The sequence below is a fragment of the Grammomys surdaster genome, unplaced genomic scaffold (assembly GCF_004785775.1).
Source record: "Grammomys surdaster isolate TR1022 unplaced genomic scaffold, NIH_TR_1.0 166, whole genome shotgun sequence".
In the NCBI taxonomy this organism is placed as follows: Eukaryota; Metazoa; Chordata; class Mammalia; order Rodentia; family Muridae; genus Grammomys; species Grammomys surdaster.
The window spans coordinates 14,481,786-14,504,816 of record NW_021604614.1 but is presented as its reverse complement, the minus strand read 5'-3'; the positions used below and the strand labels follow the sequence as shown (position 1 = coordinate 14,504,816).

Genomic DNA, 23,031 nt, shown 5'->3' with positions numbered 1-23,031 from the left:
ACATGCCCCTGTGGTAGGAGAGAGGCCAACAAACAGCAGGCGCTCAGTGTTTGCCGAGTGAGTGGCACAGGGGGTACGTGTGTGCCAGGCGGCGGGCTGGGCGTCCTCTGCTGTCTGTCCCACAGGCCCATGGAGATGGGGCACCGCTGCCCACAGGCCTGAGACGGGGCAGGCATGGAGGAAGCAGCAAAATGGCGAGGAGGGGTCTGGACCATCCCTGTGCCCAGGGCCCTTCTTCCTCTGTCCCCCTCCCCCACACTTGCAGCTCTTTGCTTCCCTCAGCTCTGAGGGTTCATACAGGAGATGCCGGGGGCTCTGCTAGTGAGAGCATCCTTCCAGCCACGACCTCCCCATCTCCCAGGACAGCTGTCCTAAAGGACTGGCCGTGACACCCCGCCCACTGTGCACCCCCTCTTTCCACAGTACAAATCTCCGATGGCCATTTTCCCAATGTCCTTTGGTTTTTCAAATGAATTCTGCAGCCAGGGTGGACATTGGGAACCACAGGTCTTAGATTCCAGTGCTCCTCTTCTGTGTGACCTCCGGCAAGTGACTTGACCTCTCTGAGTCTGCCTTGGAGCAGGTGTACCAGTGTGTGTGTGTGTGTGTGTGTGTGTGTGTGTGTGTGTGTGTGTTGGGGGGCCCAGTGAGCTTGTGCCTGTGAGGAGCTGGCATGATGCCTGTCACACAAACAATACCCAGAAATGTCCGAGCAAGATGGCACCCGGGCCTTCCATCTGAGCTCAAATGAAGTATTTCTGTGTTCTTAAGACTCCTTAGGAGCACAAGCATGAAGGGAGGGGAGGATGGAGAAAAGGAGAGGAGTGAGGAGGGAGGAGGAGGAGAAGGAGGGGGAGGGGGACGGGAGGAGGACGAAAAAGAAGAAGAGAAGAAGGAGGAAAAGGAAGAGGAGGAGGAAGGCAAGGAGAAGGGGAAGGGGAGGAGGGAGAGGAGAAAGAAGAGGAGGAGGGAGAGGAGAGGATGTAAGTAGGGGCAGCAGGGACATCACTGCTCCCAGTTACACTAAAAATCTCTTTTCCACGGAGGCGAAGGCGGCTCGATCACTAGATGGCGCTAAAATTAGTCATTTGGGACAAAACTCCAAACTAGTGTGATTTTATCTCCTGCTTCCATCAAAAATACATTTCGCACGGTTTAGACTGAAAAATCTAAAAGATCGCAAGAATACTCAAAAAAAAAAAAAACCAAAACAACTCTAACCTTCAGGTGAGAGTGTGTTTAAAAATAGGACGTGGAAGGAAAGATTTGGTAAGATTCTCTACTTTCTAGAAATCGTTGCTTGAGTGTCTACTAGGTATGATGTATTAGAGAGGCTATGAATGAAGTCAGAGGGCAAAAGTCAGTTTAACAGAGACGACGACACACATGTCTACCGGCACCAGTGCCCCATCCCTAATATACAAAGAGCACCAACAAATCAATAATAATTAAGTCCTGCTATAAATGGAGGAACAGCACATATCAACTTACAGAATATGCTGCATGACAGCACACTGGGTAAAGAGTAAATAAAGAGCCGGGCAGACCAACCAGGGGAAACAACCTTGTTTGTTCTGCTCACGGGGTCTGGGATCAAGGCAAGGCTGCAATGTACTTCCCTTCTCACATCTCTCTCTCTCTCTCATCCAAGGAACCCGCGTCGAAGCACTGAGCCCTCAGCACATGGGCAGCATGGGGAGGGGCTCAGGACGCCCAGGAATAGCCACATAAGAGACAGAACCACACGCTGAGGCCGCTGGGTCTGGAATCTCACAGGGAAGACCCCGTACACATGCTGGGGAAGGTGTGGCCAGATGGAGGCTCAGAGTTTACACAGGACAAGATGAGGCACCAAAGGCAGCTCTCTGTCTTTCCGTTTTCCTGTCCACCGAGCGGAGAGCGTGCAAAGCAAAATCTCCTTCCTTTATTCTTTTGTTTTGTTTTGTTTTTAGGCTGGAAGACACATTAAAAACCCCGAAACCTGGCCAAGCAGCTCTCCCTACCCCACAGACTCAGTAGCACGCATGCAGCTCCCCATGTCCTAGACAGGTGACGACCCTGTGAGGTCCACAATGGACGGACGCTCGCATCCCTTGGACCCCGACGTCCACAGGCTATGGGATGTTCCCTTAAATGCCCTCACGCACAGAGCATCAAACCCTCATGCCAGTCCACCAGAAGGGTCTACGACCCTCTCTTTTCTAAAGACACCAGAGACCAGAGAGGGTGAGGCTTCGGGCTCAGGTCACTGAGGACAGAGTCCCACATGCATCTGCTCCTGCAGCAGGAAGCTTTTCCCCTCTGCTTGTGGTCTCACCCCAGAAGACACTGTGGAGCGAGGGACATCTGCAGGGAGTTTTAGAAACCCCAACAAAACCCAAGAAGCCATTTGGGCCACTCACCTGCCTTGCAGTGGGCTCAGCCGAGTGTCCACGTGTCCCCCTCGGCCTCCCTGACTCTCTCTCTCTCTTCCTCCTGTGCCCCCTTTTCTTTTTCTTGTGTTCTAGTCACCGGGTCCCCAAGTTCTCCTGCTGAGGCCGGGCCGGGTCCCCCCACGGCTTGGCTCGTGTGCAGTGAAGACATCGGCTGTCAACACGGCACGCTGAAGCCAAGGGGTTTAAATCAACTCTTCGCTCACAACAATGACATTAATTACGCTTTTAACACATTTTACTGGTTTTTTTTTTTCTCACTTCGTGCCACATCTGTGCGAACAATATCCAAAAGATTTACGGTTTTCTTCCGTAATTACAGATACACGGACTGCGCACTTATCAAAATAGTTGCTGAGCAATCAGCCCGCGTCTCGCTGCCTGCCAAGGACTCGTGCTGGCAGCAGCCACTCATTGAGACGGAAATGTTGAATCAGGACTTGGGTTGGGGGCGGGGGGGGGGGGGGAGGACTGCGACAAATAATTTGCCTGTCAAGACATAGACCAAAGGAGAGTCGGTGCCTCCCGGCTGCATAGGGGTGGTGTGTGTGTGTCCGCACGCGCGCGTGTAAGCGATCCGAGCCCCCCAAAACCTCGGCATCTGACATTTGCTTCTTGTGTCTGTGGATAACATTTAATGAGCACAAAAATTCGTCTTCCTGATTCCCTGAAGAAATCATTAAAACACTGTGTTATTCTTAAATGTCTCGAAAATGAATTACAGCCCCTAAAGGAGCTGTTTGTGGGGCTCGCCTCCATCCGTTAAGGCTCCTTGTTTTCTCGCTCTGTGACAGCTGGGATGTGGCATCCCGTCTCTCCTCCCTTCCTCCCCCTCCTTCGCAGGAGGGGACCTGGGAAGTGAGCACCGGGCTCTCCAGGTTCCTTGTGACCTCTGAGGACCCAGGCTTTGAGGACAGGGGGTGTGTGAAGCAATGAGGATTTTTCTGGAAGGTTCCAATGCCCGTCTCAGGAGTTCACGTGGCCCTTGGCTGGGCTTACAACTGAATTAAAACAGCCTGGGGTTCAGAAAGATGAGGGTCCCATGGCGGCTTCAAGAAATGAATTGTTTCCTCTGTGCGTGTGTCCCAGTATGTGCCTATGTGCATGCCTGGGTCTACACGCATGTGTGTGCTGTGTGGAGCTCAGCGGTTCTCAGGTGTCCTTCCTCAGGAGACAAGAGGCCGCCTGCCCGTGAGCTCTGCCAATCACCCTGGCTCCGCCTCCCCAGGATCACAAGCATTCACTGTCACACCCAGGACTTGGTGCTAGAGATGGGACTTAGGCAAGCATTTTACCCACTGAGTCACCTTCCCGGCTATTGTATTCTGTTGTTGTTGAGACAGAGTCTCACTGAGTAGCTCAGGCTAGCCTAAGCCTCTTGAGTGCTGGGATCACAAGTGTGAGCTACCACATATAACTTGAATGAAGCCTCATGTACGACCTGAGTCTGGATACCCCAAGCACTGGAATGGCTGTTTGGGGTTAAGTATGGCAGCTTGTTGGAGTGGTGGCCTTGTAGCCCCGACACCTGCTGTGTGAGGGGTAGGCATGGGCCAACAAATGGGAAAGCGGAGGGGCTGTGTATTTATTTTCAGGCAAACATCCTTGAAACGGGTCACATTGCCATGACTCGCACTCAGAGCCCTGACCTCAGAGACGGCTGACTCCCAACAGCGGAAGGCTGCTGTGTTCACCTGAGGTGATGTTCGCCTCACTGGTGGCCTCTTGCTGAAAGGAAACCATCTGGTGGCATTCAGCTCACCTACAGAACGCAGCTGCCCTGCCTCCCTGGAGTTCTAGAATCTTCTCTCCCCACAGGAAACCCTATACTCCCCCTCTGGCCCCTGAAGTCTCTCACAGTAGATCTACATGCTTCCTTCGAACATAGTCACGTGCTGCCAAAGTGACACGGGCTCTGTGCTCCTTCTCACGGCTGACTCATAGTCCAGTGTGGATGGAACAGGCTTTGGCATTCTGTTTATCTGACAACAGATGTGGGAGCATGCGTGTACTTGTGTGTGTATGTGTGTGTGTATGTGTGTACATGTACGTCTGTGTATGCGTGGTGTATGCATGTATGTGTGTATATGTGTGTGTGCGCATGTGCCTGTGTGCATCTGTGTGTGCATGTACGCATGCATGTGTGCATACATGCGTATATATGTGTGCGTGCATGTATATGTGAGTGTGTGCACGTATGTCTGTATGTGTAGTTTGTGCATGCATGTGTGTATATGTATGTGTGTGTGCGCGCACGTGTGCATCTGTGTATGCATGTCTGTATGCATGTGTGCATACATGTGTATATGTGTGTGCGGGTGTGTATGTACGTGAGTGTGTGCATGTGTGTATGTGGATGCATGGTGTGTGTGTGTATGTGTGTATATGTATGTATGTGTGTGCATGTGTGGTGCTCGGCTCTAACCATGGTGAGCAGGCTAAGGGACTGATTCCTGCTGTGTTCACACTGTGAGGGGAACCGTCCAGTATTTGTTCTTTTAGTCCAGACTTCCCTCAAGACTGAGAATTTGAGGTTGGCTGAGGGAAAGGTGACATTCTCCTCCTAGTGCCCCCAGCTGGCAGAGTCAGCTGTGGCCTTGGAAGGGGTCCCCTGGGGCAAGATATGGGTGAGAAGACCCAGGTGAGCATCACATCAGAGTTGTCCTCCTACCCACAAGGCAGAAAGCTGGATAATGGATGAAAGCAGCCGAGAAGTAACTTCAGAGCAGGCTGGTTAAGTCACACACACACACACACACACACACACACACACACACTGACACCACCCCATCCCCAGCTTCCAGAGGGCTTGGCTTCCCCTTGGGTTCAGACCTGGTCCCTAGACTCCAGCACTAAGTCACTGTGGTATCTGTGTCACCCACTCAGGATGCCCCTCCTCAGTGGCAATTATTCAATTATGGAACCCGAGAGCTTCTTACCTGGCGCTTCAACTAATTGCTTATAAACACTCAGGAATGCCGCCTCTGCCTCCTGACTTCTCTTACTGAGAGCCACCACCTTTGGAAAGAAGAGAAAGTGTCACGCGTAGCTGTGGCCCTGGACTACGTATCTTTTTGCAAGGAGACCAGTATCTTTCTGTGCAAAGGGTCAGGGGGTGGGGGGACAATGAAGGCGGTTACAAGTTGAGCCCCCTCCCCTATATTGAGGAATCTGAGCTCTGAGCCCAGCTGTGCTGTGCCTGGCTGTGTGGCCTTGGACAAATCATTGTCCCCTCTCAGCCTGTTTCCTCGTCAGTAAAATGGTGGCCATGTGGCTAATTTGTAACAGGACCCGCTTCCTAACCCCCTTAAAAGATCTAAACATGGCAAGGCAAACAGTAGGTTATTAACAATATTGGCTGTTCATCTTTACTTGAGGGCTGTCGAGTTCAAACAGGACATGCTTTGGGAGGAAGCGGGGCATGTTGGGCTGGTATTGTGAAACCGTCAGTTCTCAGAAGGTATTAACAGCTTCCGCCAACATCGGACTAATCGAGTTTACGGGAGAGCTCCTGGAATACTGACGGTGCTCAATAAATGCTTCCTGGCTGAATGGCTGGACATACACGAAGCAGCTGAGTGATGAGGAGTCTCACTCACCGTCCTGTTCTTGCTCATGTTCTTACTCTGTCAACACGTCTTTGTAGAAGACAGGTGTCACCTGCGCCATGTGGCCCGGTCACTCCCGGAGGCCTGGCTGCAGGAGGACTTCTAGGCTTGGGATCCTCTCATTTCCTGGTTCAGGCAGTGAAATCCAGCTGCCTTGATCCCAGCTCTTGCTGGCTAGTTGTCATGCAGAGTCCTGGGCCTTCTGTGTCCGAGGCTATCCCCTGGCAGGCACCAATGGCAGACACTCATCTTCAGGGTCTTGGCTGGCTGGGCCACAGTGGACAGTGGTGAGCTCTTGCTGCCGGTACGGTATGTATCCCTCCCGGTACCAACTTCCTGCGTGAACTGTTCGTCTTCTCTCTGTACTCGCATTTCCCATAATTCTCAGAGATGAGCTCAAAGAGATAGGGGGACGGATCGGTGTTCAAGGTCTTCCTTCAACGCTGCCCTCAGAGCTCTTTTTGGCACAAAGTCGGTGCCCAACATAATTATTTTCTTTTCTGAGTGGGGGCAGGACAGGATCTTACGTAGTCCAGGCTGGCTTTGAACTCACTCGGTAACTGAAAAAAATCTTGAACCCCTGGCCTTCCTGGTGCACCTCAAATGCTAAGGTTACACGCATGCATCACCTTGCTTAGTTTATGCAGTGCTGGGGCTCAAACCCAGGGCTTCATGCATGCTAAGTTCACATTCTAGCAACTGAGCCCCACTCCTGGGCCATCGATGTCATTTACTGAATAAACAAATTGAGTGCATTGCACCTAGTCAATGCTCAGCCAAAATGGCATCTGGGGTTCTCTCGCTTTCCAACGGCAGAGGCCATTTGAGTCAAACCTGTCCAGAAACCAGGGGTTCAAAATTCAGTTCCAGCATGGCTAGCTAGACAGGAATTCACGCAAATCCTCACACCTCTATTGCCCCGTTTGTAAAGGAGAGAAGTTAATAACACAACTCCTTCAAAGGGGTCCTAGAGTATTCAGTGTTTTAGCTTCTGGTATGCCTGAGGCCTTATAGATGTGTTTACTCCCAAGGGCGACCAATTTCTTCCTTGGCTGTCAGCTCTGAGTGAGCATCTCAATTGTGTTTGTCACTCTGGTGTTTGTTTGTTTTTTAAAAAACAACCTAAAGACCTGCTTTGCACAGAGATAAACATAGCACATCAGCAAATAAACCCACATTCAATGTAGAGGTTCACACTCTAAACATGGCTGCCATGCTGCCCAATATGGCTGCTAGGACACCAAATATGGCTACCAGGCTGCCCAATATGGCTGCCAAAGCCACGTGTGGCTCTTAACCACTTGAGCCATGGGGAGTCCAAATCAAAGTATGACGAGCGTGAAATACACACAGGATTTCAAAGACTTAGCATTAAAAAAAAAAAAGACAGCATGACAGCATAGCTCACCGACAAAAAAAAACCAAAAAAACAAAAACAAAAAAAGAAACGGAGCTACACTCTGAAGTGACGAAGTGTGGTCGCTTTTTACCATTTAACAACGTGGTTACCAGAAAGTGTCAGGTTCGGTCTGTGATCGTTAGCTTTCTATCTGACAGAGAGGGTCCACGGAGGCCTTTCAGAATAGGAGTTTACGTTAAGAGAAGTAGGCAGAATTTGGAGGTCAGGGTCGATCAAAGACTTAAAAGGCCACTGAGTACAGCAGTTTCACTTCAGTGTTCTGAGAACACACTCTGGTCTCCGCGACCTTCCAGGGTGACAATTTTTTATTATTCATTCAACCGACATTTCCCAAGAGTCCCTGTCTTACGCCCAATCCTGAGGACTAAGAATAGCCATAAACCAGCGGGAACGTGAAACTCAAGGCAATCCACCCCTCCCCCGCCACCCATGATTTGTCACAAACACTAAACGATTGGAAGAAAAAGCATTGGTGGGGGCGGGGCTGGTGGGGTTGGAGGTGGGCGAAAGCTGACCCAGTTTGGTGGTGGAACTTGGCGAGTCCTCATCTTTCCCTGAGAAGGGAAGTGTGCCGGGAAGGAAAAGGCCAGGAAGCTTGTGAAAATGGAGTCACCCAAGGCAGGTAGATTTGCCATCCCTCAGAGACAGACCACTCCAAAGGAAGGAATGAATGAATGAGGGAATGAATGAATGAGCAGACAGCACTGAATATGGGAGCATCCCCAAGGGGATGACAATGACAATAACAATGCGAAGGCAAACCACATATTCCTGTTTGTGAACATCTGTCTTCAAAGACATGTCACCAAAGCAAGTCACCAAGTTACCTCTGCCACTGTCTGTGTGGGCGAGCAAACTAGGACCCTTTGTCCCTAGGAAGGCAAAAGCCCGAGGCCAGGGGGTGGTCACTGTGACCCTTCTGGATACAACTGTCTCCCCGGGGTCCTGCAGCTTCGTGAGGCTAGAGGCTTGCTGCATGGCTGATGTGTAGCTAACGGTGGCTGCAAGAAGCAACAATGTTGCTACATCCTGAGATGAAGAATACAGAAAAACCTCAGACACCGTCTTGGCTGGGGTTTGCAAAAGGTTGGTGAGAACGTTCTTAGAACTCATAAAAGCAAGAGAGAGGACAAGGGCTGGCCGAGTCCTTTGCAGCTACCCTAGTGTCACCCATGGAAACTCCTGCTCTCCTGTCAAGGCACCTACCAGTTTGTAGTAGTGCCTTTATTTCTATGATCATCTTTGTATAATGCCCCTGAGAGCTGAGCTGTCCAGCATGCTCACTTCATTCGCACGCTATTGGCCACTTAACAGTGGTCATTCCAGCACTGGTGGGATGGCTCAGTGGCTAGAGGCGCTTGCGATGGAGCCTGCTGGCCTGAGTCTGATTTCCTGAACCCACATGGTAGAAGGAAAGAGTTGACTCCTGCCAGGTGTCCCTTGATCTCTACATGCACTCTGTGGAACACATGTGTTTCCCCTACATACAAATACATTCATGTAAAAAAAAATACTGTGGCCATTCAATACTTAGATGAGTGGTAAGAAAAAGAGAGTGTCTAACTCTTAGCATAGAAAAAGAGATGGGAAAGCCCCCAATAATTATTTTACATCTACTGCTTGTTGACACGACATTGCTGAGGTTGGATTAGGTGAAATCAAAGCTATTATTAAAATTAAATCCATTGGTTTCTTCTTATTTTTAAAAATGTAATATAGCTTCTAGAAAAATCCAAACAACTTCATATGGTGTTCTCTCTCTCTCTCTCTCTCTCTCTCTCTCTCTCTCTCTCTCTCCTGGAGTGCCAATCCAATCCAGAAAGGGTTGGCAGACTACAGGCTATAGGCCAAATCTGGCCCGTCATTTGTTTCTATAAATAAAGTTTTATTAGCACACAGCCAGGGCCATTCTTTCATGCACTGTCTGTCCACGGTAGCTTTCAGATTTCTAGGACTGAGCAGCCCAGAAGGGACAGACCCTGCAATGGGCACACCCATGGCTATGCCTGGTCACAAAGAAGGGTAAGAGTAACATGTCCAGACTGAGCTGTGACAGCAGCCATCTGGAGGCCACACGGGTGACACGGAGTCAGCAGTGGCCAGTCACACGTCCTACAGAAGCTCACCATTAGAAACGGCAATGGCTTGGCGATTATAGGGCCTGCTGTGCAGGAACCTGACAGGATCCTGGCAGCAAGGCCACAGTTAAATAAGGAGAAGAGACCTGTTGCTACACGGTCTCTCTGGTTCTTGCCTGCTGGGGTTTAAAACCGGGCAAATTTGGGCTCTTCCAGTCTTTGCCTCCACACCTGGATTTTACACGAATGGAATGAGTTTGGACTCCCCATGCTTGAACAGAAAGCGCTCTCTAACCACTGAGCTGTCCTCCCAGGCCCTCAAAGCCTTTCCTAGCTCGGGTGCATTAATTCTAATCACCCAGGCAGACAGTGGGCACCCCTTTCTACACGTGTACCCCTTCCACCATGTGTCACTGTTACCAGACCTGACAAAAAGCCTGAGAGGGACATCGGTTGGAGCAGAAGGAACCACCGAAAATTTTATTACCATGTTTGTTCTTAGCCCTAGGTTAAAAGTAAAGTAGAGGGCCCTGTTTTCAGATCTTGGTGCTAAGAACACCTTTTCACGCTACACAGTGTGGCCCCCAATTTGTTTGTGGCAGACTCTGGGGACTCTGCAAGGTGCGCCCCCCATGTAGCAGGCCAGGCTATGGCTGCTATCAGCTACGGCGTAACTACCCACAACTCCAATCGGAAACTCCTAATTTCCTAATTAAACAGGTCAAGCTGGACTTCTCACAGAATCCCTCAGTTCCCTTTGCTCCTCCCACCATTTTTGCCCCTCTCCCAATTCTGGGGTAGGAAAAAAAATATAAAACCAACCCTGGCCTCCATATAAGACTGCATTTAAATTGCCTGTCACTCAAAAACAAAGGAGAACGGCTCATTTGTAATGCGCCAGCCACCTGAACGCTGCCGGTTTTCCTCCAAGCCTCCGCGAGCTGGAGCGCAAAGATCATTTTTCTATTGTTAAAATTGTATAAGCCGGGGCTTTTTTTAGCAGCGAAATACACGATTTCACTTCTCGGCTGAGGGCTGCCGGCATAAAAGGGACAGGAGGCTTCCTTTAGTATCTTACAAATAAACTGTGCTTTGAGAGTAGAAAAAGGGAAAGAGAAAGGAAGAAAGAAAGAAGTAAGGAAAGAAAGAAAGAGAAAGAGATAGAGGGAGGAAAAAAAAGAAACCGGCTCTCGGCTGCGAGAAGGCAGGAATTCCTCAGGACTGTGTCTAGAGAAGGGGGTGGGACCGCTTCTGGCAGTGTGAGGGTGTGGCCAAGCAGGAACTGGGAGTCCCTGTCCAGGGTGCTGAGAAGACCTATGGTCCTCTCTGAGAGCCCTTGGCTGGGTGAAGGTGACTGTGCTGACTTTGCCACCAGAAGTGCCACTTGGAGTGTGACCTTGCCCCTGCACCCATGATGTACCTTATGTGACCTCACCCAAGAAGGGTAAATTCACAGATAGCTGTCACCAAGGAGCGGAGGCAGCCCTGGGTTCCTGTGTGAGCGGTCCAGAGAGGCTGAGACAGTGGCTTCAAGACACACAGGAGGGCTAAGGTCGTAGGAAACTACAGATACAGAATTAGTTGTGTGGCAGGGAACAGGGGCTGGAATTTGGTCTCCTAGCAACCTAAGTGGGTGATGGTGGCCTCCGGGTTGGATGTGTCAGTTTTGCTTCCACTGTTTGTCCTTCAGAAGATCGAGATAAGTTTTCCTGGTGTCATGGACCTGTCAAAACCCATAGGACACACAGTGCCACTCAGTGCCACACAGCCCAGGGGTCTTATCAGTGTGGCCATGGCAGGCCACACAAAGCTTACTGTGGGCCGTGGGGATGTGTAGAAACTTTGAAGCCCTGGTTCTAATTGTCTTTCAACCTGAAAGTACTCTGAAAAACAAAAACAAAACAAAAACAAAAAACAAAACAAACAAACAAAAAAACCCTGAAAGACCATGTCTCAATATTTTACCAGGCATTTGAAGTTTTGCTAAGGCCTCACTGTCACATGAACCTGCTCAACCTGGACCAAAGTCCTGTGAGGTCACTGTCATATTCTTCATGTTAACAACAGTGAGAACCAGGATTCAGAGAGGTAGAGCAAGCAATGAAAAAACACACAGCAAGTAGCAGAAGGGGGACTCGAACTGGGGCCCCAGAACCCATGCTGTGGCTGTACACGGTGACGTTATCTTCTGTATCTTCCCAAGGCCATGCCTGCCCCGTGGTTGCTGCATGTGAGCAGTTTCGGGTCATGTGGCATGTGACAGCTGAGAAAGGCCGTGAAGGGTGGGTTGGAGCCGCCCTGCGAGCCTATTTTCTTGGATACTCCAGTGTTTAAAAAATATTGGAGCTGTCAGAATCCATCAAGCCAGACACTCCGGATTTGCACATTTGACTGTGGTATGTAAATGACGCCCCAGAAAGGACTGGAATATGTAAATATGTGCATCTAGAGGGATCCAGGATTTTAAAACCAGAAGAGTGCCAAACTGCCAGCTTCCCCGGGGAGTCGGAGGATCTGGCCACCCGGGGCCCACGCTTCCATCGACAGCGGCCACCTGGAGCCATCTGCTCAGACTGGCCACGATCTGAAGTGCTCCCAATCCAGGCCTAGTGCATCTGCCCTAGAGCCCTGTGAACCTCGGGTCCATATCCCCACACTCTCCTCGTGGTCACTGTCCCTGCATACCCCATGTCCCCAAAGGTGCAGCTAAGTGACAAAGGGCTGGAATCCAGGGACAACCCTTTTTTGATGGGTGCTCCGCACACCCAGCCGGTTGCCTCCCCAAGCTGCAGCGAGCCCTCTACTACCTCAACCTCGACCCAGGAAAGCCAGGCCCTGTCCACCCATCTTTCTGGGTACCCAGAAAACTCCATGCAAGTCAAGTCCTGATGAGGTGCAGGGGTGAACGGCTCTGAGGAGAGGGGGCCAGGAGGAAGGTCAGGAGAAAGTACGGGGCTTGTACACAGCTGGTGCTTAATAAAGCCTCAGGGACTCGAGGAAGGACCCCGTGGGCTCTGAGCTACTGAGATCTGAACTCCAGTCCCCAGCAGTGTGCTCTCCATGTAGTCTCTCTGTACTGTTAGCTATCTTCACTGTGAGGTGTGGCTGGCGATGGGTGGATCTCCTCAGGGTGAGGCAGAGCTGCAGAGCCTGGCCAGCCTCCATGAAGTACATGCCAGGGGGTGGACGGTTGAGAAAAATCAGTGACTATCTCCAACCTCCCTGTACCTCAGTTTCCCCGTTTGAGCACGGGGGACACCGAGCCTCGGTGGACGTGTCTGACACTAGCAGTTAAAAGTCAGGCTTTGTTTGCTGGGAGCGCAACCCAGAGCCTCTGCACACGCTGGGCAAGCATTCCAACTCTGGAGGCCTGGCGCTGTAAAGTATGAGGTAACATTGGCCAAGGCTTAGGTAGCACTTAGAATTTCTGGCCTAAGGATTACAAGGGTGAATTAGAGGTCGGCATCTGAGAGGTGGAAGTTGCCAGAACCTGGAGACAAGGATGAGGGCCCAGAGTCAGAGATGACAAGACCCCCGGCCTGCTCTGATCCTTGGCCTGCCCCCTCGTGGATTCTATATAACATCAGCCTGCCCACGCAAGCAGTGACCCCACGTTCTCTCAGCTACACCCCCCAGTGGCCCCCGCACTGGAAAGCTGGCAATGAGGGTGGGGTGCGGAGTTGGGGGGACTCCAGGTAGTGTTTCCTCCTCTCAAGGCCACTTTGGTGCATTTTCCAAAATGCCAGCCCAGAAGAGCAAAGCTAAAGGAACATGCGTGCCCTTTAAGGGATGGTGACCACGCAAATGTCATCAAAGTGCTGTCCTTCCCAGGCTTTTAAATATAGTGGTGGCCTTTGGGAAAGTCTCTTCTGAGAGGCTGAGGAAGTCCTGAGGGAACCTTACCCAGATGGGGCACAGAGGAGGTGCCTGGCTCTAGCCAGAGTAAATACGTTAAGCACTTTGGTCTATACTGTGGTCTCTGTCATAGTCGCTGAACCCGGTCCTTATCCTGTAAAAATGGTGGCAACCATATGAACAGAAGGCTGTATTCTAATAAAGCCTTATTTATAGGGCAGGCAGTGAGCTTGGAATCTAGCCCAGAGTCTGCTCCCCCCACCCCCACCTCCATCTAGAAGGTTCTCAGCCGCTTTGGTCTCAAACCATCTATTTGCTGTTTTGCCTTAGGACAGTCACTGGGCTGTTGACAGTCTTGGTTGGGTGTGATACCTGCAACCCCAGGACTTAGGAAGTGGAGGCAGGAGGATCAGAAGTTCATGCTAGCCTGGGCTACCTGAGACCCTCTATCAAACCAAAGGAACAAAAGAATAGCCCTATATCTGGTTTGGATTGATGAGGTGAGGGACGGGCAGAGGGTGCCCTCAGCAGCGGAGTGAGCCTCGAAAACCAGCAGGCCACCAGGCCACCAATCTGCACATCTGGGGACTGTGTTCTGCTCAGCGCTCGGAACAGCATCTGGCTTGTAGAAGAAGCCCAATAAATACTTGCCTAAATGATGAGTGATGATGTCCTGCGCCCAGCCAAAGAAGGAAGCACATGGAGGGAAGACATGATCTCCTCCCTGCTGCCCCAAGAGCAGGATGTCCCCATCTGGTAGCCCAACGGGACAGCTTCAGCTACGGAAGTCCCTTCTCCCCGCTTCAAGGAGTGCGGTACCAAGACCGACTACCATGCAATGCAGTGCAAGGCCGGGTCTAAAGTGCCAGGGATTTGTCAGAGCAACAGAGGGAGCATCTGGGGGTTAGCCAAGGTTAGCTTAGAGAAGACGGGAGACAGAGCAGGTGTTGAGGAGGCCTTGTCCAGTCTCCAGTGCCATCTTGTTTGGAAATGAACTCCCTGACGTTGGCATGGAGTACCTTGGAATGTGGGCCTTTCAAAGAGGCCCTGTGTGTGCATGTGTGTGCATGTGTGTGAGTCCAGCTTGCAGAGGCCAGGAGAACCTGTCAGATCCCCTGGAGCTGGAGTTACAGGCAGCTGTGAGTCGCCTGATATAGATGCTGGGAACTGAACCCAGGCCCTCCCACAAAAGCTCTTAATAGCTGAGCCATCTCTCCAGCCTCTGGCTGGCCTTGAACTCCCAGCCATCCTTCTGTGTTCAAGTGTTTCTGTGAGGGGCCGAATGGCATGCCCTCCCTGTCACAGCTCACTGGCCCCTGAGATGGATTGTGCCTGTCACTCTTTGCTGACAGTGTCCCCGTTGTTTTCTGCAGGGGGTGACGCCCGCAGCCAGGCTGGAAGGAGGAGCGGAGAACAGTGTGGGAAGGACGGAGTTCATCAAAGACACTCAAAGTCCAACTGTTCAGGAGCTTCTGTGCCAGACAGACACAATATGAGGCCGAGGGCCAGGCCCTGTTCTGCGGGCTTCCTCCCTCCCGGAGGTAACCTGGGCTGCCATGTTTGTACTGAGTTTGACCTCTGTTCTGCAGCTGGTTGGATCGGGGCTGATGGGCCGGGCAGGCCTCACGCTGAGCCAGGGGCATCTGTTACCTTGAGGGTCTGAACTCAGACCTGGATGACTGATGCTTCTCAGGTGAGGCAAACCGGGTCCATCCGGAAGCACTCGGAAGCTGAGGAAATCGGCCTGGCAACTCATGAAGGTGACCTTGTCTTGTCCCAGGTAAGAAGATGCCTGTTCTGGTTCCTGGAGGTTGTGTTTACTCTGTCCTGCTCTCTGAGAGTCCACGTCTGCTCTCTCACCTCTCAGGAGCTCAGGTTTGAATCCCATCTATACTAGCAGCTGTGGGCCCAGTGCCGGGTCATCCCAGCCAACCTTCATCTGTAAAATGGGCAGCACAGGACCAACCACCAAGAAACCAAACAGCAACGGGAGCATCTAGCAAACGCTGGATACTCTGTAATCATGACAGCTGCCATCACAGGGGTCTCAGTGTGGGATCTCTGTTTCCTGGGCTAAGACTGGACTCCGGCTGTGGCTGGTACTGATTCCTCCCACCCTGGGCTTCAGAGCAGACACAGGGTGTGTTTCCTATCCACGGAGGCTGGGGTTGGAACCTGGGTGGAGGCAGAGCACAGGCAGAGAGGCTGTCCCTGACTCACCCAGCCCCCGTCACCACCAAGAGCAGAGATGGAGGAGACGGCAGCAGCGTCTCCCCACACGTGACAAGGTTGGGAAGAGAAGACAGGAAAAGATGTCCCCAAGACAAATGGCCATTTTCACTTGGTTTCAGTGCTGTCCCTGGGGCCAGGCGGGGGAACAATCCCAGGGCTGGGATGAGGGGAGGAAGGGTCTGGCTCGCTCGCTCTTGCCTCTCACTGGCACCATTAATTTCTTTTTGTTTCCTGCTGAGGTACCAGCTCAAGGTGAGTGACTGCGCTGAGCTGGGGAATCTAAGAACTGATAGATTGTTCCTTTGCCGGGTCTGTTTCATGCTTGGTGACTTCACCGCAAAGCAATTATCACCGTGGAATGCATAATGGCCTAATTAATAACTGATGTCAGCTCGGGCTCTGAGCCATGATTATACCTTAGCATGCCGACCCCCCTCACTCCTTCTAAACATCTGGAGAGAAAAATGTTATTATAATTGACTGGTTAGATTGTTAAAGTGTCCCTGCTCTGTGGACAGGGTATGAAGTAGGAAACATACAAGGCCCGGAAGAAGAAGGTCTGTGCCACCAGCTGGCTGTGTGACCCTGTTTAACATCTGGGGAATCCTAGTGCCTGAAAAAGGAGCCATTTTTCCATATGTGCATGCACATGTATGTGTGTGTGTGTGTGTGTAACCTAGGCCTCTCCTGTTTGATATCATATCCCTCAAGACCTGGCACATAATAAATGCTCAATAAATCATGGTTAAAGGCCACGGCTGCCAGTTAGCAGCAGCTGTGTGGCTTTGGGCAGGTCACTAACCCCCTGTGCTCATCTCTTGCTTGTATTGTGAAATGCTGACAGAGACAGTCCCCAGCTCGAATGCAGGTCATGGGGAATAATGAATTGGGGACCACAGAACACATAGAGTGCTGCCTGGGTCAGAAACACCAAGAACCGTGCTTGCCAGTCTTATCACATGTCAATCAATACTGGCTTCGTCAGTGCCTCGACCAGCTCCTGCTGAGTGGAGACTATGGGGGACCGAGTCTAGAGGTGTGTGTGTGTGTGTGTGCGCGTGTGCACGCACTCGCATGTGCACACATGTGTAAGCACTCGCATGGAGCTGTGTGAAAGGGACCATCAGAGGGACCGGTAGTCTTAGTGGTTACCCATAGGAGTGACATGTGACCAGAGCTCTGGGGGAGCCACAGGTGTCAGGGATGCCTGGTGATGCCTCAACTGTTTCTGGCTGTTACTGAGGGAGATGCTATGGGTGCTTAGTGGGGACACTCTAGCCAGGCTCCTGAACACCCTCTCAGGCAGAGGCTAGCCTGTGACCAAGAGTCACCTGATCCAGAACCTTACAGTGCCTAAGCTGAGAGCTTTGCACGTGGTGGGCAAAATGCTCAGCAACGGTGTAATGCAAGTAGAGCATGTGCAAAGGTCCTGAGGCTGGGGGTGAGCAATCAAGGAAGGATGTGAAAAAAGGGGAGGGCACAAAGAGGGCAGGCGGGGTGGGTGGTGCAAAGTCTCAAACGGATGTTTAGCCGTCTGGATTCCATCCTAGGAGTTGCTGGAAGCTGTCAGATGGTTGTAATGGTGTGTGTGTGTTTGTGTTACTATACACTATCAGCCCTGGAGAGAGGCAGAGGGGCTGATCCTGAGGTTCTCAGGAACAGTGGGCAAAGAACAAATCACGTGTTGTTCAAGCAAGACAGCCAGGAAATCTCATTTGGGTGGATCCTGGAAGGAGACATGGATATTTACTTATACAGTTGGGGGAGGGAAAGGCGTTTTGTGGGAAAAGGATCAGAATGTGTGAAGACTCAGAAGCAGCCTGGTACCACCGCCCCTCTCTGCCCTGGGTAGTCCTAGATGCTGGCGAAGGCTTTTAAAACAAATATTATCAAGACAAGGTCTAACAGTCCAGGCTAGCTTTGAACTTCTTATATAGCCAAGGGTGAGCCGGAACGGACTCTGTCTCCCAAGGCCTGGGGTGACAAGCCTGTGCCACTGAACCCAGTGTGGGTTCTGTGGACTGAACCTAGGCCTCTGTAATCATGAAAGAAGAATCACAAAATCCAAAGTGAGTGAGCGAACATCTTGGGACACTGGAGAGGCACGGAGGGGGCCCGGAGAGTCTTTCTGTGTAGCACAGGCTGGCCAAACTAGTGATCGACCTTCCCCAGAATCCTGAGTACTCAGATGGCATGTGTGTCACCATGCTACGGGCCCTTCTTAACCCCGGGACCGCGGGCTGTGGCCTGCAGTCCTGAGGCCTCTCTGAGCTCACAGAACCAGAAAGGGGGCCACGCAGAGCCATCTGCACAGGCAGACTTGGGTAAACTGAGGCATGGGGTGCTCAGCCCACCTCCCACTGCCGCAGTCTTCATGGCTCACCCTGTCTCTCCTGGTGGCATAATGGTAACTGCCCAGAATGGGCTCTGTGTCAAAGAGGGCGGGGCCTGTTCTGTGCACAGGCCACCCCAAACTGCTGATGACGTCGCTGATGGTTCTAGCCCAGGGGTCCATGGGGTGGGAAGCCCCTGGAAGGGCTCGGCACTGTCCCTCCATCACCGTCCCAGGCCCACATAGAAGATGCAGCTTGCCAGTCACATTCAGGCCTCCACTGTGTGGCGCAAACGTGTCTCGGCCTCGCCTCCCGTCCCCCGTCACAAGGCTGTCCATCCTGAGACAAATCTCCTCACTTCAGCTTCCGAATGAGGCACCATCTCAGTCCTCACCACAAACCCACAAATCAAATTGCCAGTGGGCTGACAAGGACATAGGAGGTTCAGAAAGAACCTGCCCCAGGTCACCTGACCGGTAACCAAATTTGGGCTCAAAACCTGCATTGCTGAGGCCAAGGCCAAGGTCGCTGCTTATCCCGTCAAATCCCACCTTCACAAATCCCTTGTTAGGACCTCACCTTCTCCATGAAGCCCTCCCTGACTGCCCGCCTAAGCACCAACCAGCCCCTCCTTGGCGCAGTGCGGATGGCAGGATTCTAGCGTTCAATTGCATGTGTCTTGGTGAACCCTGGGGCCTGCCAATGGGGGTTTAGCCTTCCTGCTGGACAAGGATTTCCCTTTCCTCATAGGCCAGCACAGAGCAGAACCACTGTGTCCAACTGCCCCCTACTGAATTGCTACTTCCTGGCCCTGGCAGGTTCCCTGTCACTACTCAAGGCAAATTCTAGGGCACCGGGCTTTCCTCCGGCAGCAGGGAGGCGCTCGGCCCCTCAGGCACCACCACACAGCAGACTGGGCTGACGGGCGCCCCTGCTCTCTTCTGGCCCCAGTGGCTTTCCCCCCTCAGGGACAGACGTGATACAGTTGCTTCAGTCTCTCTCATCCATGAAGCAGCTGAGAGTAGGTGACACCAGGATGACAGGTCCCCAGGGGGCTCTGTGGCACACACAGCTGAGCACAGTACCCACCCAGACTCCAACCGCCCAGAACAAGATATCGCCGAGATCACACATACACAAAATTGCTGTTGCAGCAGGAGCCATCTCTGACCAACGCTACAGACCTGGGTTCGAGTCCTGACTCTGACTCCTCCCCACCACTCTCAGCCTCTCTGTTTCAGTCTCTCCATTCCATGCCTCAGTATCTTATCTGTAAAAGAAACAGGATGGCCGAGCCGGGCAGTGGTGGTGCACGCCTTTAATCCCAGCACTTGGGAAGCAAAGGCAGGCGGATTTCTGAGTTCGAGGCCAGCCTGGTCTACAGAGTGAGTTCCAGGACAGCCAGGGCTACACAGAGAAACCCTGTCTCAAAAAAAATAAATAAATAAAAGAAAGAAAGAAAGAAAGAAAGAAAGAAAGAAAGAAAGAAAAAGAAAAAAAAGAAACATCATGGCCCCTATGGGAGGATTCTCTAGAATGTTTCACAACTTCCCAGATGTCAGAGAACCAGGTCTAGGTGGGACACACAGAGGGGCCACGGGACGTGCAAGCCCCATCCCTCTCTGTCTCCATGTCTCGGTCCCAGGGTCTCAGGGCTGGGTCCCTGCTCTGTTCCAGGAGCTGGGACTCAGCTCTGTCTCTGCTGGCTTTGGGTGTCACAGGGTGGGGTGGGGAACCAGAATCTCGTGTCTTACTTGTTCCTGCACCTGCAACAATGCCTGGTACACAGCAAGTACCTGGGAATGGCTGCTCCGCAGATGAATGAATAAGTGAGTGAGTGAATGAATGAAGTCCTGAACTCAAAGAATCTTTCCTCCATGGTTTTCTCAGGTTATCTGTCACAGTGAAATTTGAGCACAGAGGCTGCATCTGGTACCCCGTGGTAGCGCCATGGTCCCCAGCGGGGTTTGCACACAGTAGGGCCCATGGACCTGTTCAGTCTTTCCCTACCCAACCTTGGCCACAGAAACCTCAGTGTGCATTGTTGGCGGCTTTGTGGGCAGTGTCCACCTGCCTTCCAGGAGGCCACACTGCCAGAGAGGAAGGAGGGGTGACTTCAGGGGCTGAGAAAGTGACTCAGGCAGTGACACAGCTCCCTGGCAGGCATGAGGACCTGAGCTTAATGTCAGAAACCCACATCTAAAAAATAAAATAAAAAAAATAAAAATAAAAAAAGCAGGCAGCACAAGGTCAGAATCCCAGTGCTGAGGAGACGGAGCCAGGCAGCTCCCAGATGCTCACTGGCAGGCTAGCTTCGCTAACTGGCAAGCCCCCGATCCCAGGAAGGCTCTCCACATGCATGTTCACACGTGTGCACCTGCATGCTCATGCGTGTGCACCTACACACATATACGCTGTAGCTGGCTGCTCACCCGGTATACAGCAGGTGCCAAACCAATGTGTGCCAGCCGAATGAGGTCTGATAGAGTAGTGAAAAGAAGGGGCCGCCTGACAATGGAAAGGTGTTGAGAGCCACTGTGTGCAACGGGGAAAAAAGTCAGGGTGTTCCATCTTGGGAGTCCATAGGGAGGCTGGCTGTGAGTCTAGAACATTCTGCTCTAGGGATGTTAGGGAAGGTATGTAGAATCCAGTGGGCAACAGAAGGAATAACCAGGTCCCAAGTATCACTAGTTTGATGAGTCTTCCCCATCTCCCTGGGGGGCAGATGCTATAGGCATTTCCCCATTGTACAGCCAGGGAAACTGAGGCTGCATTTCCCCATTGTATAGCCAGGAAAACTGAGGCCCATTTAGGAACACGGCCACAAGCAGGGCCACCAAAAGAACTCAGGTCTGAATGACTCAGGGTTTGTGCCCACTCTCCTCCACCCTGGGCACCAGGCTTGGGAGGAAGCTGAATTCTCACACGTACCAACCGCATTTAGCTCCTGCCCGGCACACAGTAGGCCTTCAGTAATCATCGACTGAGCAGCTGAATGTGTGACCGTGTGCTGGGCTGCAACAACCCCGGCTGGAGTAGGTGGTCTGTGTTTCCAGTCGTTTCCACAGCACACCCACCCCTGTCTGATCCGGAGACAGCTCCATGGACACACACCCGGCGGCCTCATCTGGCCGGCACCAGGCCCGCCCGGTCCCAGAGCTCAGTCTATTAAAAGCCTTGTAAATTTTCATACATGAGCGTCTGGGCAGCAGGGTAGACTAATTGCTGTTAAATGTGTGGGACTGTTCCTGCCACACGGCCGGAGCCATCGCTCTTCGTGGCCGGGTCCAGCCCATTCCTTTGCTGGATGGGAAAGCTTACAACATGCACACAAGGCCAAAAAGCAATTGGTGTCAAAAACCGATCGATAGCATAGAAATAAAGCACGGGAAGGCGAGTTAAAGGAAACGTCATGTAAATCCGCGCTTCACGTCCGTGATTCCAAGATTAAAAAAAAAAAGGAGAAGAAGAAAGCAATCAATACCCTTCTTTAGATGATGTTATTTCTAACGAGAAGGACCCAGAATGGCTGCAAGTATCTGCTTAATGCGGGGACAGGAGCATTAATAATTTACTTGATAAGGCGGAGAGCGTGAATCAAAGAGGAAGGCTGAGGGTTCTTAATTTGGTTGTAACTTGGGCATCGCAGCCCAAGGATGCTTCGGTGGGTTAATTGCAGATCAGATTGGCGTGTCAGTTTGAGGGAGCCTCACCTCCGGCTGGCAGGACAGGCAGGGGGACAGGCTAGTGACACCACCGGGGGGGTTAAAGTTAGGGGGTCATGGGCCAGCCGCTTGTACCTGACTCGAGCTGCAGGAGACACTCTGAGTACGCTATTGAGCCCTCAGTTATCACATAACCAGGCCCTGAATTAAAATCCCGCTCCTGTATCTGTTCCAGGCTCCCCTGTTTGGCTTTCTCAGCGCCGCCTGGTTCCCCTGTTTGTTGAGGCACACAGTGAACTTTCCAAATGGAGGATCTGTAGGAACTGTTGTTCTCAGCCTCGATGCTATGGATAGAAGGCTGTGTGGGCTGGGGTCAGTACCTTGTCCTGTCTGAGCATGTTAAGACCTACGGAAGGGTAGAGTCTAGGCTGTACCTCACTTGAAGTATTGAGCCACAAGGCCTTACTGGTCCCAGCCTGAGTCAGGTTTAATAGGTCACAGCTGGGCCTCAGTGAGCTCACCTGAGAAATGGGTGAGTAGGGCCTCCCACACAGGACTTGCGGGAGGCACGAGTGCCAGCCTCCTCTGTTCCACTCTCCTATCAGTATGAGATTACTGAGCTCCCCGTGAGCCTAACCAGGTAGTCATGATTAGCATCTTCATTGAAAGCAGAGGGCAGTGGGTAAGAACACTTGCCACCAAGCCTGAGTTCAACCTCCAGGACCCACAAGGCGGAAAGAGAGAAACGACCCCTTCAATGCGTCCCTTGATTTGCACACGTGTGCTGTAATGCACGTGTGCACACACGAACATACACGCATGTATACACACACATATATGAAATAAGTGTAAACAGAAAAATCTTTTGGTGGGGAGGGACAGAGGCCCAGAGAAGTTCAGTGACAAGCTCAAGGTCACACAGCCTAGGAAAGCCACACTGGGATGAAACTCCGTGCCAATCAGCTCCACAGCCCAGGCTTACCCCGTCGCCTGTCCTCCCAGGTGGGAGGGAGGTCCTAATGTACAAGAGCAAGATTTTCCTGGCCTTGTCTGTGGGGACCAGGGGGATGGTCAAGCCCATGCGGGAGAGAGACAGAGAGGAGCCTTCGGGGGAGAGAAAGGCGTGGAGACAGCAGAAGGAAAGGAAGAGACCTGGGACTAACTCCTCAGGAAAGGAGGAAGAGTTAGAAGGTAAGAACAGAGCAGGGGACCACAGGCAGGTGACAGCCACAGGCAGGCAGGGGCCATGGGCAGGTGACATCTGTGGGCAGGTGACAGCTCCAGGCAGGCGAGGGCCAGCAGCTCCATCACAGGCGCTGCTGTCATTGTTGTAGTCAGGTGAATGGCACCCACAGAGTCCACTTAAAAACGTGAGATGAAGCTGGTCCCGCCTCTGTTCTAAAGCACT

The 23,031-nt window shown here is 52.0% G+C and overlaps 1 protein-coding gene across 1 annotated transcript in view; it reads right to left on the bottom strand.

Annotated features, from left to right (window-relative positions):
• The window catches only part of Cux2 (cut like homeobox 2), a 68,519-nt gene that overhangs the window by 36,578 nt on the left and 8,910 nt on the right, over window positions 1-23,031 (bottom strand). The window contains exon 4 of the mRNA XM_028765963.1: window positions 5,372-5,450. Within this exon, the coding sequence (XP_028621796.1) occupies window positions 5,372-5,450 (79 nt within the window). The remainder of the gene's footprint in view (window positions 1-5,371; window positions 5,451-23,031) is intronic.